At 41.6% G+C, this 19,628-nt stretch overlaps 1 protein-coding gene across 1 annotated transcript in view; it reads left to right on the top strand.

Moving 5' to 3' along the window:
• ryr2a (ryanodine receptor 2a (cardiac)) overlaps window positions 1-19,628 on the top strand; it is a 450,194-nt gene that overhangs the window by 408,390 nt on the left and 22,176 nt on the right. Inside the window, exons 91-95 of the mRNA XM_048601350.1 lie at window positions 6,023-6,244; window positions 9,847-9,977; window positions 13,159-13,201; window positions 14,500-14,633; window positions 18,360-18,420. Coding sequence (XP_048457307.1) covers window positions 6,023-6,244; window positions 9,847-9,977; window positions 13,159-13,201; window positions 14,500-14,633; window positions 18,360-18,420 — 591 coding nt within the window. The remainder of the gene's footprint in view (window positions 1-6,022; window positions 6,245-9,846; window positions 9,978-13,158; window positions 13,202-14,499; window positions 14,634-18,359; window positions 18,421-19,628) is intronic.

Below are 19,628 nucleotides of genomic sequence, written 5' to 3'. Positions count from 1 at the left end.
CACCTCATCTTTACCATGGATGTCCAGTCCCTCTACATCCACATTCCCCATACAGATGGCCTAAAGGCCCTCCGCTTCTTCCTATCCCGCAGGCCCGACCATTCCCCTCCACTGACACCCTCATCCGCTTAGCCGAACTCGTCCTCACCCTCAACAACTTCTCTTTCAATTCCTCCCACTTCCTACAGACAAAGGGGGTGGCCATGGGTACCCGCATGGGCCCAAGCTACACCTGCCTCTTTGTAGGTTACGTGGAACAATCCCTCTTCCGTACCTACACCGGCCCTAAACCCCACCTCTTCCTCCATTACATTGATGACTGTATCAGCGCCGCCTCGTGCTCCCACGAGGAGCTCCAACAGTTCATCCACTTCATCAACACCTTCCACCCCAACCTTAAGTTTACCTGGACCATCTCTAATACCTCTGTTCCCTTCCTGGACCTCTCTGTCTCCATATCGGGCAACCACCTAGAAACCGATATTCATTTCAAGCCCACCGACTCCCACAGCTACCTAGAATACTCCTCCTCCCACCCACCTTCCTGCAAAAATGCTATCCCCTATTCCCAATTCCTCCGCCTCCGCCGCATCTGCTCCCAGGATGAGGCATTCCACTCCCGTACATCTCAGTTGTCCTCGTTTTTCAAGGGCCGTAACTTCCCCCCCTCAGTGGTCGAGAATGCCCTCAACCGTGTCTCCCACATCTCCCGCAACTCATCCCTCACATCCCGTCCACGCAATAAGAACCAAAAAAGAATCCCCCTCGTCCTCACGTGCCACCCCACCAACCTCCGGATCCAACGCATCATCCTCCGACACTTCTGCCATCTGCAACCCGACCCCACCACCAAAGACATCTTTCCCTCCCCACCCTTATCTGCTTTCCGGAGGGACCACTCTCTCCGTGACTCCCTTGTCCGCTCCACACTCCCCTCCAGCCCCACCACACCCGGCACTTTTCCCTGCAACCGCAGGAAGTGCGACACCTGCCCCCATACCTCCTCCCTCACCCCCATCCCAGGCCCCAAGAAGACATTCCACATCAAGCAGATGTTCACCTGCACATCTGCCAATGTGGTATACTGCATCCGCTGTACCCGGTGTGGCTTCCTCTACATCGGGGAAACCAAGCGGAGGCTCGGGGACCGATTTGCAGAACACCTACGCTCGGTTCGCAATAAACAACTACACCTCCCAGTCGCGAACCATTTCAACTCCCCCTCCCATTCCTCGGACGACATGTCCATCCTGGGCCTCCTGCAGTGCCACAACGATGCCACCCGAAGGTTGCAGGAACAGCAACTCATATTCCGCTTGGGAACCCTGCAGCCCAATGGTATCAATGTGGATTTCACAAGCTTCAAAATCTCCCCTCCCCCTACCGCATCCCAAAACCAGTCCAGCTCATCCCCGCCTCCCTAACCTGTTCTTCCTATCCCCTCCTCCCACCTCAAGCCGCACCCCCATCTCCTACCGACTAACCTCATCCCGCCCCCTTGACCTGTCCGTCCTCCGTGGCATGACTTATCCCCTCCCTAACTCCCCACCTACACTCACCTTTACTGGCTCCATCCCCGCCTCTTCGACCTGTTTGTTTCCTCTCCACCTATCCTCTCCTCTATCCATCTTCTATCTGCCTCCCACTCTCTCCCTATTTATTTCCCCTCCCTCTTTTCTGATGAAGGGTCTAGGCCCGAAACATCAGCCTTTCTGCTCCTATGATGCTGCTTGGCCTGCTGTGTTCATCCAGCCCTGCACCTTGTTGTCTCACTACTCCAAAAGTGGCCTCACCAACTTCCTGTTCAATCACAACGTGACGTCGCAAATCTTATACACAATGGTCTGAGCAATAAAGGCAAGCATGCTATATGCCTTCTTAACTACCCTGTCTACCTGTGATGCAACTATCAATGAACTATGTACCTGAACTCTAGGTCTACCAATAACTGTGTAAGTCCTGCCCTTGTTTGTGTTACCAAAATGCAACACTTCTCATTTATCTAAATCAAACTCTATCTGCCCTCCTCAATCCATTGGCCTAATTGATCAAGATCCCATTTAAATCATAGATAACCTTCTTCACTGTGGACTGTACAACCAATTTTAGTGTCATCCACAAACCCACTCACCATGCTTGCTATATTCTCATCCAGATCGTTTATATAAATGACAAATGACAACTTCTTTGTTATCCAGAATGTTATTGATTGATTCCGTTCATATTTCCTAGTTTTCCGATTGAGTCTGTTTTCATATGAGCAGTCCTAACCCGAGCTCATCATGTTGTATAAACTCTCTATTATTGCACACTCTACAGTATATTTGTTGCCACTGTCTTCTTTCAGAGAAGGATCTATAGGGTCCACTTGCTCTAGTGTGGTCGTGTAAAGGCCATCTGGTTGTCTAACCAGAAGAGGCTTTTGTCTTAAGTAAGATGTAATCTACTGCATGACAGCAACTGTACCATGGTTATACTGATATGATATAAACCTTGTTAACAGAGACTATGAGGAAGATCCAGATTGTAGGTCTGTTCCTGTGCGATCCTAAGATGTTCTTGTACTGAGCCATATGGTATCATCATTGTGGCTGGTATACGCCCTAATATGATATTTTAATTGGCACAAATGGTGCAGAAATACATGATAATTTATTCTCCATTCTTGTCATTGTTCAAGAAACAGTTGACATTTGTTCATTTTGATTTTTACTAATCAGAATATGTTAGCGATAAAATTGCTAACAGCTAAGTAAAGATCAAACTCTAAACTGTCCTTCCTACAGAAGTGAGTGAAAATCCTGATGTTCTTCTTTAAAAATTCAGATTGGGCTCTGATCGCCGAGTCTCAATTATAATTTGTGTTTTCCCAACTGGATTCAATTAACCTATTAAATAATCAAATTAATGTAATTATGTCTCTTGAGTATTGTCCCCAGCAGTAATGAGTGAGTTGGTGGTGTTTTTGGAGGACTAACCAACCGTTGGTATTGCTTAATCCAAGAGATAAACGTAAAGCACAAAATGAAATGCCACAATGAGTGTCATACAACTGTGATCTCCAGAAGTAGGGTTGTGGCATGTACTTCTCAAGTCTGTTGAATGAAAATTTAGTTGTGAAATTGTGACCTTTTTTAAGCTTGAATTCAGAATTTTACATTGATCCATGTTACACGTGAAACAATGTTTAGCTGGCATGTACTTAACTCACTACTTGTTTCCAGCTGATCTGATGCCAGATGGTTGGTTCTGGGATTAATTAGACTATTTGACCATAAGAGTGATGGCAGATTGGTGTAGTAAGGAATGCCACCAAGCATATACGTGAATGGAATTGTGTACAGACAATAGTTACCCTGACATATTGCATCATCCATGTCTCAATAAAAAAGGGTGTGCATGATAGTGTTCACTTTTTTTAGAATTCAGTTAAAGCATTTCAAGCATCAGTATTGAAAATGATTGCAATTCTCTGTCCCAGATGCTTGAAATTAGCACAAGATATTTTTTCATGAAGAAATGTTTGGCAATATTTTTCTTTGTATGGGAAGCACATAGTATGGAATGTCAAAGTTGTAAAGCATTACTGTGGAGAACAGGCCATTCTAGGCTATGTATTGTGTAGTGAGAAAGGAATAATTGGCAATCTAACTGTGTGTGAGGCCCCTTGGTGATGAGTGACCATAAAATGATTGAATTCTTCATTAAGATGGAGAGTGACATCGCTGATTCCAGGATTAGGCTCCTAAATCTAGATAAAGGAAACTCCAATGGTATGGGGCACAAGCTGGCTATGGTAAGTGGGGGAACGTTACTTAAAGGGATAACAGTGGATAATAACGGTAAATATTTGAAGAGCGTATGGAAGAACTGCAACAATTGCTCCTGTCTGGTGCAAAAATAAAACAGGAAAAGTGCCCAAGGGAAATTAAGAATAGTGTTACGAATGGGCATACAAATTGGCCCTAACAAGTAGCAGACCTGAAGATTGGGATCAGTTTAGTTTTCAGCACAGGAAGACGATTACATTGTTAAGAGGGGAAAGGTAGAGTATGAGAGTAGACTTGTGGGTACGTGCAAACTGACTGTAAGAATGTCTATAGGTATGTGAACAGAAAAAAGATTAATCAACATAAATGTAGGCCCATTGCAATCAGAAACTGGGGAAGTTAAAATAGGGAACAGACAGATGGCAGACTTTGCGTACTTCGGTGCTTACTTCACAAAGAAAGACACAAATAACATATAAAAATGTTGGGGAACACTGTGTCCAGTGAGATGGAGGAACGGAAGGAAATCAGTCTTAGATAGAAATGGTTTTGGGGAAATTGATGGGATTCAAGGCCGATAAATCCCTAGGGCCTAATAGTTTACATCTCAGAGTACTTAAGGAAGTGTCCCTTGAAATAATGCATACATTGGTAGTCATCTTTCAAGTTTCCATAGACTGCGGAACAGTCTATTGATTGGACGGTAGCTACTGTAACCCTGCTCATTAAAAAGAATGTAAAGAGAAAACAGGGAAGTCTAAACTGCCTGACGTCAGTAGTTGGGAAAATGCTAGAGTCCATTAGAAAAGATTTAATAGCCAAGCACTTGAAAACAGTAACATGATTGGACAGAGTCAGTGTGGATTTACAAAAGGGAAATCATGCTTGAGACATCCAATGGAATTTTTTGAGATGTAAATAGTTGATAAGGGAGAGCCAGTGGATAGTTTACTCAGACTTTCCGAAGGGTTTCTATGAGATCAGCATATAAAATTAAAATGCATGAGACTGGGGATTAGTGTACTGACATGGATAGAGAACTGGTTGTCAGTCAGGAAACGAACAGTAGGAATAAATGAGTCTTTTTCCAAGTGACAGGCAGTGACTAGTGCGATACTGTGAGGATCAGTACTTGGACCATAGCTGCTCACAAACTATATTCTTGATTTAGATGAGAGAACTGAATGTAATATCACCAAGCTTGTAGATCTCAAAGCTGGGTTGGTGAGTGAACTTTGAGGAGGATGCAGAGATGTTTCTGTTTGATCTGAACAGATTGAGTGAGTGAGCAAGTCATGGCAGAAGAAGTATAACATGGATAAATGTGAGGTTATCTACTTTGGTATCAAAAACAGATTAGTCAGGTTATTGGCTGAATATTGATTGGAAAGGGGGAACCACAACGAGATCTAGATGTCCTTATACATCAATAAGCTGGCAGTGAAGAAGACAAATAGTGTGTTGCCTCTGATAGAGAGAGGATTCGAGGACAGAAGCAGAGATGCCTTTCTGCAATTGTACAGGGCCTTGGTGAGACCACATCTTCAGTTTTGGTGCCCTTATCTAAGGAAGAATGTTCTGACTATGGAGGGAGTGCAACAAATATTTACCTGACTGATTCCTAGGATGGCTGAACTGACATAAAGAGAGACTGGATTATTTAGAACTATATTCACTGGAGTTTAAAATAACTGGGGACAAGCTCACAGAAACCTATAAAATTCTACAGGACTAGACAGGGCAAATTTATGTAAGATGTTCCCGATGACTGGGGAGTCCAGAGCCAGGGGCCATAGTTTAAGGACATGGGGTTTACATTTAGGACTGAGATGAGGAGAAATTTCTTCACCCAGAGAGCGGTGAGCCTGTGGAATTCTCTGCCACAGAAAGTAGTTGAGGCTGAACATTCATAAATTTCAAGAAGGAGATGGATATATCTCTTAGGCTTAAAGGGTTCAAAGGTTATGGGGAGAAAGTGGGAGCAGGATACTGTGTTGAATGATTAGTCATAATCATATTGAATGGCAAAGCAGGCTCAAAGGGCCTGCTCCTATTTTCTATGTTTATATTTGTGCATCACAGTATCATTAAAATGATGGTAGATATATCTTGTGCGTCCAAAAACAAGTTTTGAAAACATTCCAGCGGTTGATTTGTTTCTATCGTAATCTCTGAATGCAAAGACTGTAAATTGTGTTGGATATTTTGATCAATCGTGGAAGGTTCCGTTACTAATGTGCAATGTTCAACAGGTCTCCACTTCTCCAACCCTAGAAGAGAAAGAATGTAAACACCCAGGATACTATCAGGAAGGTGGAGGTTCTCGATGGAGCAGTATGGGAAATGGGCACAGGGTCACAGTGCATTATGTTCTCCAAGAAAGCAGTGGCTATATGGAACCCACCCTGCGAATTCTAGCCATCCTGCATACTGTCATCTCATTTTTCTGCATCATTGGCTACTACTGTTTAAAAGTAAGGCAACAGAAAAAATTTGTCTTTGCAAACAATTCACAAAAACAGTGTTGTTTTTGTTGCAAGCTGTAGGTACTAATTGTGTAAATTGCAAATTTTATTCCAAGAAACAAGCTGAAAGTCTAATTCATACCCAGAGGACTAACTCTCTATGCCTAACCCCATTGTGTTTGATTGTATTACCTGAACTATTTAACCCATATTCATTGGTCAATGATTTCTTTTGCTTAAGTTGCAGAGTTTGTCATTTTACAGCCCAGGTTCTACATTACTCACCTGGGTTTTCATGAGACTGACTCTGATATTGTAGTCTGTAGCATCCTGGATATTGCCTTGGCATGATTAGCAGGCAGCCTTCTAATCAATGGTTATTAAAGCAAAGATCAAATAGATTAACACCATCGTCTGAAACCCAGCATTAGATTATAGGCTTGTAATCACAATTATTGATGTACACAATGAACTGTCACAAGGATTTTATTCCACTCTGGGCATTTTCTTTGTGCCACAAAAAGGTCTCCATGCCGTTGGTGAAACCTGAAATTTACCCAGTAGAATTAACCAGTCTGATAGAACCCCTGCACTTGTGTTAAATGTAATTTTTTTTTTGCTTAGCCTATTTCTCATAAAAAAGATATGGTCAGTACGTAACATATATATATTTGTAACATATATTTCTCCTGTATGAAGAATATACACAGCTCTCTGCAGAAGATCAATTCCTAGTATTTAGATTCAGGTAGATATTACAATTTTACAACATAAAATTGGGATATCCACATTTAGGATTTATTTTTAATCATTAGCATTTTTTGAAGTTTGCAGTGAGTAATGGATAACAGATCACAGCAGTGAGATTCAAAAATCATTTCAGACTATTGTCAGGATAAGTTTTAAAAGTAAAATTATTGGAAAGATTTATTATTAACCTTAACTTACTCTGAATTCTGGGTTTAGGACCTCTGACTGTCAGCGATTGTGGGTAACTTTAACAATTAAAGTTCACATACAGGTAGTTCTGGTATAACGGGAATTGGCTGTAAAGTGATTGATGAATAGTGGATACTGTTTGGATACCGCAAACTATCGAATGTATAGGTAAAGCGATTTTCCAAAATGATTTCTCTATAATGCTATTTTCAAAGGCGATTTTCTATAGTGCAATTTTGTATAGCACAATATTCCATAGCACGAGGTCACACAAGAACACAACTATTGCATTTTCGGACAACCACCTGTATTTATAGACGTTTAGCTGGGTTTTGGCTCTTTTTCCATTCTGGTACAGCATGGTTTGGGAGAGCAGACAGCATAATTCAGAGTGTTCTAACTCATTCTCTCATACATTGTTGCAGTTAAATTTTGTTGTATCTGAACATGAATATTCACTAGCCAACCTTAGCTTTTCAATTCAAATGCAAACATTCTGTGTGATTAAAGTAAATGTAGTCACAAGTTTAAAGATGTTTATTAGCTAATCTTTCCAAAATGAGAATTTTTTTTTACAATTATGTTAGAAAATGGGTAAAACAGCACTGCAATGGAAAGCGTTGTGCATTCCTTTCTACTACACGTTATTTTCTTCTTGGGTTCTCTGCTGGAAGGCAGATCAGACCCACATTGCCACAATCTCCACAATGTGTATGGCAAGGAGACAGATCACAAATCCAAATAAAAGCAAAATACTATAGAAGCTGGACATCTGAAATAAACATAGAAAATGTTGGACAAACTCAGCAGGTCTGACAGCATCTGAGGGGAAACAGAGTCAATACTTTCAGTCCGTCTTGATTCTTCTTCAGATTCCAAATACACCTCAAAATGAGGAATTGAAGTGCACGGCTAACTGACCGCACCTCTCCACCCTCCATCCCCCAAGAAATCTAAGTTGTTGGGGGGTAACATTCACTTTACATGCAATCCATTGCCTGGATCTGTGGATAGTGATGGCAGAGACTCCAATTTCATCCCATCACATGGCTGACCACGAGTCTCTTCCACTCTTACCTCCTGCCATTGATTGGCCTGTGTTGGAAGTATTCACCAGTTGATACTCAACTTGTTTGCCCACATTGTGAATGCACTGTCCTTGGACATCAATTCTTTAAGTGGTACTTGAACTCAGAGTTCTGGCTTAGAGATGCTACCCACTGTACCTCAAGACCATCATCCAGAACATTAAATATTATATTTTACTGTAAAATGCGACCAGTATTAATTATTTGTTCCACTACGGATTGACTAATCTATTGGATAGTTGAAGCCTACACAGTGTATAATCTGAGCAAAATGGTTTCGTGGAGTTACAAGATGTAGAAATTAATGGCTCAATAATCTGAAAACAGACCTATGTTCATTTACAATATTTTAACCATTATCAGGACATGAAAAAGTTGGCTTGAGGATGATGGGAGAAAACCAATTAAACTAGTCCATAACATGGAGCTGAATTTTACATTGCAAAAGTGAGGCTATTATAGTCACAAACAATATCTGGCATGCTGATCTAATTGAGCCAGAACACAATAATGTGGGTGAGCATACTCCAAAATCAACAGTCTGCATGTCATTTTGAAATTTATAAAACCATTTTAGCTAGTCAGTAATCTGATTGATACAGTCCTGATGCTTTAATAAGGTGGGTGCATATGCCTTCTGCCTAGAAGGGTTCTGGTGGTGCAATGGTAATATCCCTACCTGTGAGCCAAGTGATCTGGGTTCAAGTCCCACCTGTTCCAGAGGTGTACCATAACATCTCTGAACTGCTTGGTTATAAAATATCTGAAACAGACCTGGTGTGAATCTGGACTTTTTTTTCAGGGTGTAAAAGAGGTGAGGTCTGTGTCCAATTTAACAGGAGAGGCTGCTGACAGTTAGTTGTTTAGAAAATCTTTGCCTTTCATAAACCTGTAATTATAACTAGGGATAGTAGGAACTACCGATGCTGGAGTCTAAGATAACAAGGCGTAGAGCTGGATGAACATAGCAGGCCAGGCAGCATCAGAGGAGCAGGAAAGCTGACGTTTCGGGTCTGGACACTTCTTCTGAAATATAATTATAATTAGGGCTATCCTTCAGGCATGAGTCCAAGAGCTTGGCAGTGTTGTCATCTGTCAGTGCACTATTAATGGTGAGGATCGGTGTTCCCTTTGGACATTTTATATTCCTCCTGAGGAGAAGAGGGATCTGGAGGCGAGCTGAACACAGACAGATGTAATGTGATTTGGATGGAGGTGGGAAAACTGCAGAGCGGAGGCAGCAGGACGCATTCAGACACTGTTGAAGTCCATATCTCACCAGTAGTGTTGGGAGAGTGCAAATGTCACATCTTCAGACGATGGAGGTGACAGTGTCCCAGCAGATATTGCCTTCCACGGGAGACTGTCATCTCGCTTGTCCAAGTCTCTCTAATCTTTGCAGTGAATATTTGAGATGCCAATCTCTTTAGCTCATCAGTGAATGAGCGTGTCTTTCTTATGTTAGATCATCAACCAGTCTGCAGTTAAATGACAGCAAGGGAGTCTGCAAAATGGGAAGTTGGTGGCTATAAAATTGGAGTTGTCATGTCATTCAGCCACACTGACGTCCTTATTTTTTTGTAGGTCCCTCTGGTTATTTTCAAGAGAGAGAAAGAGGTTGCCAGGAAGTTGGAGTTTGATGGGTTATACATCACAGAGCAACCTTCAGAGGATGACATCAAGGGACAATGGGATAGGCTGGTCATAAACACACAGTGAGTATAAGACTTTGAGTTTGTATGTAATTCTGTTACTTGGTTAATATATTTGGGGGGAGTTGGGGGGAGCGATTGTAGCACAGTGGTAATGTCATTTGATTAGAAATCCAAGAGGCCCAAGTTAATGCTATAGTGGCATACACTCAAATCACACCACACCTAGTGGTGGAATTCAAATTCAATGAATAAATCTGGAATATAAAGCTAATTTCAGCTGTGGTGACCACAAAAGTATCATCAATTGTTGTGAAAACCCATCCAGTTGCCTAATGGGAGCGAAATCTCCTGTACTTATCTGATCTGGCCTATGTGACTCTAAACCCACAACAAAGTGGTTGGTCTGTGAAAGTCTTCTGAAGTGCTTTAGCAAGACCATTCTGTTCACAGTCAATAAGGTATTGGTGACAAACGCTGTCCTTGCAGAAATGCTCGCATGCCATGAAAAAATAAAGAAACGGTGAAGGAAAATGTCTGAAGAAATGAAAGGTTCATGGCCTATATCTATGCTATAAAGACTCTGGCGGGAATGTAATCCAGTTAGTGTGGATCTTGACCACCAGTGTGAGACCCAGCAAGAATCCCACGTTTCCTCCTTTTGGTAAGACCTGCCCAATTATGTGCAACAGTCAGCAATGAGCATTGTCCAGAATCCTCGATATGGGTGGTCGTAATCTTCACCCCCCACAACACTCTCTCCAAACCCAAGGTTAACGAGAGGCTATCAGCTCCTCATCAGTCAGCATCACTGGCAGGGTGACAATAGCTGCCTTAACTCCACACAGGACATAAACCTCAAGTGAGTGAGAGGTAACGGGCTTGCAGGGAGGTGGTCACAGCCCGGGGGAGGGTGGAGGAGCGGTCAGAAGGAAAGGTGAAGAGTTGGGGGTGGGATGCTGGTTATTCCCTCACTTCTGATGGCAGGTCCATCAATTAGGCATTGACGCCCAATGACGATGGACAGTCACCACCATCCCCGCAAATCTCTGAGAGCCTGATACACAGCAGATCTTTTTAAGCTCCCCACATGGCAAGTGGCTTGCTCACCACTCACTGAGTACAGTGGCACAGGACTTTTAAGTAGCCCTTAATTGCATAAATCATGCAAGAGCCTTCCTGCCCCATGAATACATTCGAGGGAGATGAACAAAAACTTTCCCAAAGAGGTGTCTCTTTGTCTGTGTGAAGTTTGCATTTTCCCCCTGTGTCTATGTGGGTTTCCTCCGGGTGCTCCGGTTCCCTTGTACAATCCAAAGATGTGCAGGCTAGGTGGATTGGCCGTAGTGTTCATGGATGTATAGGTTAAGTGCAAAATACAGGGATAGGATAGGGGGATGAATCTGGGTAGGATGCTTTTTGGAGGGTCGGTGTAGACACATTGGGCCAAATGGCCTGTTTCCACACTGTATGGATTCTATGCAGGTGGGTTTTAAGGGTTATCTTGAGGAAAAAGGATTTGAGAGCTCGCGGTTAGCTCTGAGAATTCCAGAGCTTAGGGCTATGGCAGCTGAAATTGATGGCAGAAGGTTTTAGATCAGGGATGCTCAGGATCCAGATTGGAAGAGTTCAGATATCTTGGAATTGGAAGCAATTGTAGCAAGAGAGAAAGGATAAAAGCCAGGGTGAGATTTGAGAACAAGGTGAGAGTTTTAAATCAAGGTGTTTGCTTAATCCAGAGCCAATGGTCAGTCAGCAGAATGGATGAACTGAACCTGCTCCAGTTTAGGATATGAGCAGCAAGGTCTCAATGTCCTTGAGTCATCTCAGACTTACAGAGGGTAGAACATGGTAGCTATCTAGAAATACACATTTGCAGAACTCATTCACACCAGGAGGGATTTACATTTCAAAATCAAAAAAAAATTATATTCAGCATTTTTATGAATAAGATTAATCACCAAAGGATTTTGTTATGGTTTTGTTAAGTAGCAACTCTGTCTTCATTTCACCCTCTAACTTGGAATGTGGATGTCTGGATTGGAGGGGAAATGAAGTGGCAAGTTGAACCAGGGGCATAGAGTTCACTGTGACTGAGGAATGTTATAGGAGGTGTGGATTTCTCTTTCAAAGGCTCATGGTTGGACATGGTAGAGAACTCATGGGTATCAACATATTATAGATACAAGATACAACATATTATAGATACAAGATACGATACGTTATAGATACAAGATACCTAATGAAGTAACTTCAAACTGTGTACCGTTCTGAGGTTGTGCTTTTGAAGAAGTTCTCCCACATGCTGCAATGCCCGTTTTAAGCATTGTGCTGCCAGCGGCCAGACGTTATCAATGTCCTGTTTCAGTTTCATTTGATCTTCTGGGGAGATAATTCTACCTCCAGTTACAATATTACCTGCAAATGTTGACCTCTCTCCCTCTAAAACTATGTATAACTCATTGATTTCAGAATGAATGAAACTGACTCCAGAGTTAAACCATTTAGAACCTGTCCATTTGTCTCTGTACTGCATCCACAAATCGAGTTCTTTGTTTTCTCCCTTGTCATCAATTCACAATTTCATTTTCTGACCTCCTGCAGTTCCATATCCATTAATATTTTCCAATTATCTTCCACGTATCACTTTGACATAGGCTTTCCTATAGATCATGTCTTATTACCAGAGTTTTATTTATTTAAAATTAACATCTATTGCAGTCATGGGCTGTATTGAGGTAAGGTTTACGATCTGTCATTTCTCCAATGCAAGTATGAAAATACGAGGAAAAAGATCAGAGTTAAATAACATTTGGATCATCAGATTAGGGTCATGACATTATCAAAATCCAAAATTTAATTCAGGTGTGTTTTACTCAGTATGCAAATCAGATATGACATTGAACTATCCTTATGTACTGCCTCTTTACATGTTAATTCAGTACATTATTTTATTGACATGCTAATGCATTCATTTTTCTTGTTGCCACCTCAGAGAATTCCATGAGGTTGGCAAGCTGATTTCCCCTGCTTTGTGTCTGGCTACTTCAAAGCAGTTTTGTTTCATTTTGTTTTTCATGATGCACTGTAAAATGTTCCCTTCTCCAGATGATTAGCCAGATTAGTTCTGCCTCTGTACCCACCTGGGACAGCATCACCTGACCAGCAAAGTTTGCCTTTCTTTTATTTGCAAGATGCACGAGAACCAGGAGATGTGATTACTAATAATTCTGTCCTCTTTCAGATCATTTCCTTATAACTACTGGGACAAGTTTGTGAAAAGAAAGGTAAAGAGCAGGTTCAAATGTAATTTTTCTGACATCCTGCACACACTGCAGTTGAATAAATGTTTTGGGAGCTCGCTGGTCAGCTGATCATTTTGGCTGTAAAGTGGCTTCCATGATTTTGAGAATTTGGCCTCATTTAATTTCATGAGACGAGGTGAAAGTGCCGAACGGGTGTCTTGATGGAACTCATCTGAAAATTAGGCCAGCAATCCCATCGGCAATCTAAACTTGGACAGGGCTGGGGGCAGATGATTCCTGATCTTCTGAGGCCCACAAACCTCATCCTCCATGGGCCTCTTCTCTTCCATTATCTGTAAATCTGATTGGGGTCTACATGTCTCATACTGCAACCAGTTCCCACCTAAAATGGCAATTGGGGCATTACTTTTATTGGTAGACCCAGACTTTCATACTTAATATGGTTTATATTCTAACACTCTGCACATTCGGCAGTGTGCTCTGTCTAAAATGTAGCTGGCACTAATGGGGTGATAAGGTTACAACCCTAATTTCAGCCTATTATCTACCCACTAATGACATTTGAAGGCAGTTGAAATCCACCACACTGATGCTCACATGGTTGTTTACTCAGTGTCAATTTGAAATTGGCATGTATCCAATAAACCAGTTCATTCAAAGGATGTTAATTTCAATAAAACAAGGTATGAGTTGTGGTAATTGGTGAAAAAATTTGAAAACAAGTCAATTCAGCTGATAATAAATTTGAAGAAAACAATCACGGTTAGCGCTGCCACTATAGGATGTTTGACAAGTATTTATTTAAGCAGTTGTCTGGTACTACAGAACTTGGGTATTAAAAAAAAAAGTTGTTGAAACTTTTCATGTTACACTCATCAGGACAGATGCAAGAATGCCAAATTTCAAAGAGAGTGACAATTTATACTGCTCCTTTTGCTCATGCATTTATTGCTGCTTCCTTTACAATTTAGCATTCTTGCATCTGGCCTGACAAGGACAAGGTGAAAATCTTCAACAGCACATCACATTTTTTCAGCAGGCATTTATTAATTTCTTTACTGTGCTGCTTAACTGATGTGTTCCACTGAATTATTTTAAACAAGTTAATGAGGGAGAGAAAATTCATTTCAGCAAATACCACATTTGTACAACAATCTCACTGATAGAAACAACTATCTTAATACCCCTCTACATGAGGCCAGTGACTTTAGAGTACGCCATCATATGCTGTTTAAGACTTGTCTTTGTAAACATTCCACCACTGAGCTTTATGTAACACAAAAGTCCTTTAAATAACAGTTTATCTTGCCTTCCTGCAGGTTATGGATAAGTATGGTGAATTCTATGGGAGAGATAGGATCAGCGAACTGCTGGGAATGGATAAAGCTGCTTTAGATTTCAGTGATGCTCAGGAGAAGAAGAAACCCAAGAGGGATAACTCCTTCTCTGCAGTGTGAGTAGTACTTACACCCAACGTATGTGTCACGACGGAGTTGGAAAATGTGAAGAGACATTGATTGATTTCCTGTGGCTTATGTTCTTGAAGTGGGAAGTATTAGATCCAAGATCCAATTGTACTGGGGTTTTTAAACTCATTCCATACACGCATCACCCTCTGCATGAAAAAATCGCCCGTTAGATTTAAAAGAGACCTAAGGGGGAACTTTTCACATGGAGAATGGTGCCAGTATGGAATGAGCTGCCAGAGGAGGTGGTGGAGGCTGGTACAATTACATCATTTAAAAGGCATCTGGATGGGTAGATGAATGGGAAGAGTTTAGAGGGATATTGGCCAAATGCTGGCAAATGGGATTAGATTAATTTAGGATATCTGATCAGCATGGATGAGTTGGACTGAAGGGTCTGTTATCATGCTGTACATCTCTATGACTATGACTTTATTTGAGAAATATAACAGAGACCCCTAAGTTAGTTAATACAAGAGTCTTGATTTGAATTTCAAAACCTGTACTACTTTAATCATAGGTTATACTTATTTAAGAACTGGTTTGATCTTTACCCCCCACTAAACTGAGAATGGATATGCACTTTTACAGGTTAGACAACGGTACTGTATCCGCTACTGGCAAAATTCAATAAAGTTGTTAAAAAGAGAAGCTGTGTACATTTAAAGCAATGCTCCCTTTGTGTTTGTGATTGATCGGGCCCAGAATTAAAGCTGGATGCTATCGCAGGGGATATATGTAACTTAGTCGCTTGGTTCTGTGAAGCTTATCCATTTGACCTGACCCCCTGATTTCATTCTGCTTAACATTTGCATGAAACCAATTTAAAAAGACCTGTTGAAACTTTAACTCCCTGTATTATGTCCCCCCTACAATGAGTATGTGAGGTATTGGGGAGGCGTGTTAAAAAATAATGCCACTCCTCCAGTGATGGATTGTGTTTCCTGCTCCAGAGATGTAGAGCACCTCATTATAATATTTAATTCAGGTTCCCAACGTGTGGGTGGGAATCTGATTTAGATGTGATAGTTAAAAGCCAGATTTCCCATTGCTCAGTTGCAAAATGGAGATGGGAGCAGATGGATGAAGTGACTAAGTGCTTTCCATGACCCTGCTTAAAGGTCAGGAGGAGTGGGAATGTTCCTTCGACTCCTCAAGCGAATCTTCTGCCCAGTTGGCCAACACCCACTCACCTCCACCCTCCCCCCAACCCCACACACAAATTCCTATGACCTTTCCCGGTGTCTCCCTTTCACCATTTGCTTGTCCCACTTCCCTTCTGCTTCCCGCAGTCCCTCCAAGGTCTCCTTTTTTCTGATTTCTGGTCCATTCCTGATCCCACCAATCTCCAATCCTCCCTGATTTCTGGGACCTTCCCCAAAACTGTACCCCAGGCAAGCCTCTCTGCCTATCCAGCAGACAAGTAAGAAAGGAGATTTTCAAAAGAGATTTGTTTCTGATTGTAGAATTCCCTGAAGCGATTTCCACTTTTCTGCTGGATAAAAATAGCTTCCTTCCCACTTACTGTGTATTGGGGTCTTTATCTCCTCATGTGGCTGGGTGTCGAATTTTATTTGTTATCATTCCTTTGAAGTACCTTGGGATGCTTAAGTATGTTGACGGTGCCACATAAATGCAAGCACTTGCTATAATAGAGTCTTTCAGCACAGAAGAGGCCCTTTGGCCCATCATATCTGCATCAGCCTATCTATGATAATCCCACTATCTACACTAATCACACTATCTGCATTAGCCTGCACCCTGCTTCCCTTTCCCATGTTCCTTCATTCAGGTGAATCCATGGGGTAGAATTTTATAATCCGCTTTGTAAGCAGCTTTGAAGGCGGGGCACTCTCAAAATACAGTGCAATGCCTACTGCCTAGCTGCCTGCCCTTGACCCAGGTGATAAGTAGCACACATGCCCTTGGACCTGACATAGTCATTATGTTTTGAAGCCCTTATGTGGCCCATTAATTGCGCCCGAAGTCCTCATCCTGCCACCGCCACTATTTTAGCCAAGGCAGAGTGAGACCAATTATCAAGCAGGTAGCTGAATGGGCCAGCACAAGCCAGGGCAATAACCTCGTTTTAGCCAAATATGATACCATCCCCCCTTCCACCCCTGTTCTTGGTCCCTCAAATTCCATCATCACCCCAACCCGCTCCTCTGACTGAGATCTGCCAGCCAGGCCTGTCTGATATCCAAGACCTACCTTAGGCCAGGCCTCCATTAGCTCCTCTTCTCCGATGACTGATCCCAACAGACGCTGACGCTCAAACCTGTCACTGCTGAGACTGCAGAGCTGTGATCCATCTAATTGCCCAGCACCTTTATAAGGTGGACTGTCCCCCCAGCAGGGGGCATGCATATCGACCTCGGCCAACGAATGCCCTCCCAAACATAAGCTGTCTGCCAGGCAGCTGGTATTGGCGGGTCTTCGGGTGAGGGCTGAGAAGCCTCATTGTCTGAAAAATGCTGTCAACAGTGTCAGTTTTGGAAGGCACATCTTAGCAGGTAGTAATTCAGTGCTAATTTAATCAACAGTGCATTTTGAAATCTAAAGTTGTCAAAGGAACCTTAGTTTAACCCTTTTTGTTTCTGAAGAATGGTCCCAACCCGAAACGTCAACTTTCCTGCTCCTCTGATGCTGCCTGGCCTGCTGTGTTCCTCCAGCTCCACACTGTGTTGTCTTAGTTAAATCAGTCTCTTGTCAGATTTGTCAGCATGTTGGTTGTATAAATCAAAGCCCCTTCCTTCACAGTGAGCTTTAAGTAGTGCCACCATCATCGCATTTACAACAAAAAATAAGGTATAAGCCTTGATGTTTTTCTAATAAAACTTTCGATAACTCTGTCATGCAAGTTATACCATTAGAAAATCAACCATGGTAGAATTGATATTCCAGCTCCCTTATTATACCTTGTGAAATGAAAGATGTGTGGGGTTTTTGAATTATAATTTCTACAAATAAAACATTTCCAATCCTCTAGGACTTTTTACAGCATCAATGAGGAGATTGCTTCATTCCTGTGAGTGACAGCATTCTGATGCAACAAAAACAAATCGAACAAAGTGGCTGCATGTCAGATTAATATAAACTACTTGGAAAATGGATTCATTTTGCAAATGAAATTGGTGTGAATCATGCAGATTTCATTGGAACTAAATTGTAAAAGATCATTGCAAGGATTTCCTTTCAGAACAAAACAATTAAAATGTCGTTGCTTAATGATCCTTAAAATTAATTCCAATATGTAAGATGTGCTAATACATGAATCATCGGGCATTTTGAGGAATACTTGGTTATGTTTTCCTGTAAGTTGTGATTCTTGATATTTTGCAAATATTGTTGGTACGAGCATCTCTTGGCTCTGTCTTTTTTCCCACAATTTGAGCTCAGATCGTGGGCAGTGCCAACTATGCCTCAGTTAATGACCCTAAAGACCCTGGTCCTAAAAAGATGCTGGTGGATCTTCTTCTTTTGTAATTATTGTAATTACAATAATTTTGTAATTATAGCTGAGTGGCCGGCCTAAACCACCTCATATGTTATTTCATTTCACTTGATTCCATAGGTGGATAAATGTTTCATTCTTCCTTACTCTCCATTCCCAGCAGAAGACTTTCTACGAAGTGTTTGTTATCAACATCCTTCATCAATCATGGTCAGCGCTTGGTACAAATGAACTGATTTGGTTTTTTTTCATACAGGCTGAACTCCATTGATGTCAAGTATCAAATCTGGAAGTTGGGAGTAGTATTCACAGACAATGTAGGTATCAAGTAGAGGACTGAAGTTAATTCAATTTTCAGTGAAACGCTTCCATAAATGCTGGACAGCGTGGTGGCTCACAGGGCCTGGGAACCGTGTTGGAATTCAGTCTTGGGTGATTGTCTGTGTGGAGTTTGCACTTTCTCCCTGTGTCTGTGTGGGTTACTGCCGGGTGCTCTGGTTTCCTCCCACAGATGTGGATTGGCCATGTTAAATTGCCCCACAATATGCAGGCTAGGACTAGCCGTGGTAAATGTGGGATTACAAGGATGGGGTGGGGTTGTGTTTGGGTGGTAAACTCGTCAGAGAGTTGGTGCAGACTTGGTGAGCGAATGGCCTTTTTCTACTGTGTAGGGATACTATGAAATGTGTAATGATGTCCAGGTGTAAATGTGCTTATTCTTGCAATGCTGAAAACCATTCTAAGAAGAAAGACTGTTTTTATCATTCGTTATAATTACTTCCATTTGTATGTGTGTCTGCGCCTGCACAAGTTTCTCACACTTATTTTTTCCTTGCCACATAGTCTGCTTTTACATAATCCTTTCAAGAAGGTGGCATGACCAGGATTCTATATGGCAATTGCATTCCTTGGTTTACTCTCTAGGAGGTACCTAATGCCATTTTAAAGAACAGTAGTGAACCACTGGATTTTTAAGACAGCCTATAGTCACTTTACTGTTTTCCCTTTTCACGTTCTTATTTTTCCCTGAATTCAAGTTCTCAAACCTCCATGACGGTATTTGAACTCATGTTTTCTAAATTACTTCTGCATAATAATCCACTAACATAACCAATACACAAATTGACACTGCCAAAGTCAGAGCTGCATGTCTTAAAAATTCTTTTTCACTTGCTTTTCTCTCCATTACCCCTCCCCGACCCCTCAATTTAATCATTTTGGGACCAATACTTGGTGTTCTAATATGGAGTTATCAGACAACAATTTCCTTCTTGTGGAACTCTGTAATTTCCATGTCTTTTACATCATGCACAGTTAATGTATTGGTGAATTTACAAAACCAATTGGTCCACTTTAGTGTGTAAAATATATTGGGTTTACCAAGCAGCAAATCAGTGGCGATTTGCTCTCAGAGCATCAAAGTTTGGAAAATCTGGGTCTTATATCTCATCTGAGTAGATTGATATATTTTTGAAACAAAACTCATCACTTCTACTTAGCAGAGATAACAAGATGTAGAGCTGGA

The sequence above is a fragment of the Rhincodon typus genome, chromosome 9 (genome assembly GCF_021869965.1).
Source record: "Rhincodon typus isolate 14 chromosome 9, sRhiTyp1.1, whole genome shotgun sequence".
NCBI lineage: Eukaryota > Metazoa > Chordata > Chondrichthyes > Orectolobiformes > Rhincodontidae > Rhincodon > Rhincodon typus.
Note: the sequence above shows the minus strand (reverse complement) of the source record. Positions and strands in the feature narration are given on the sequence as shown.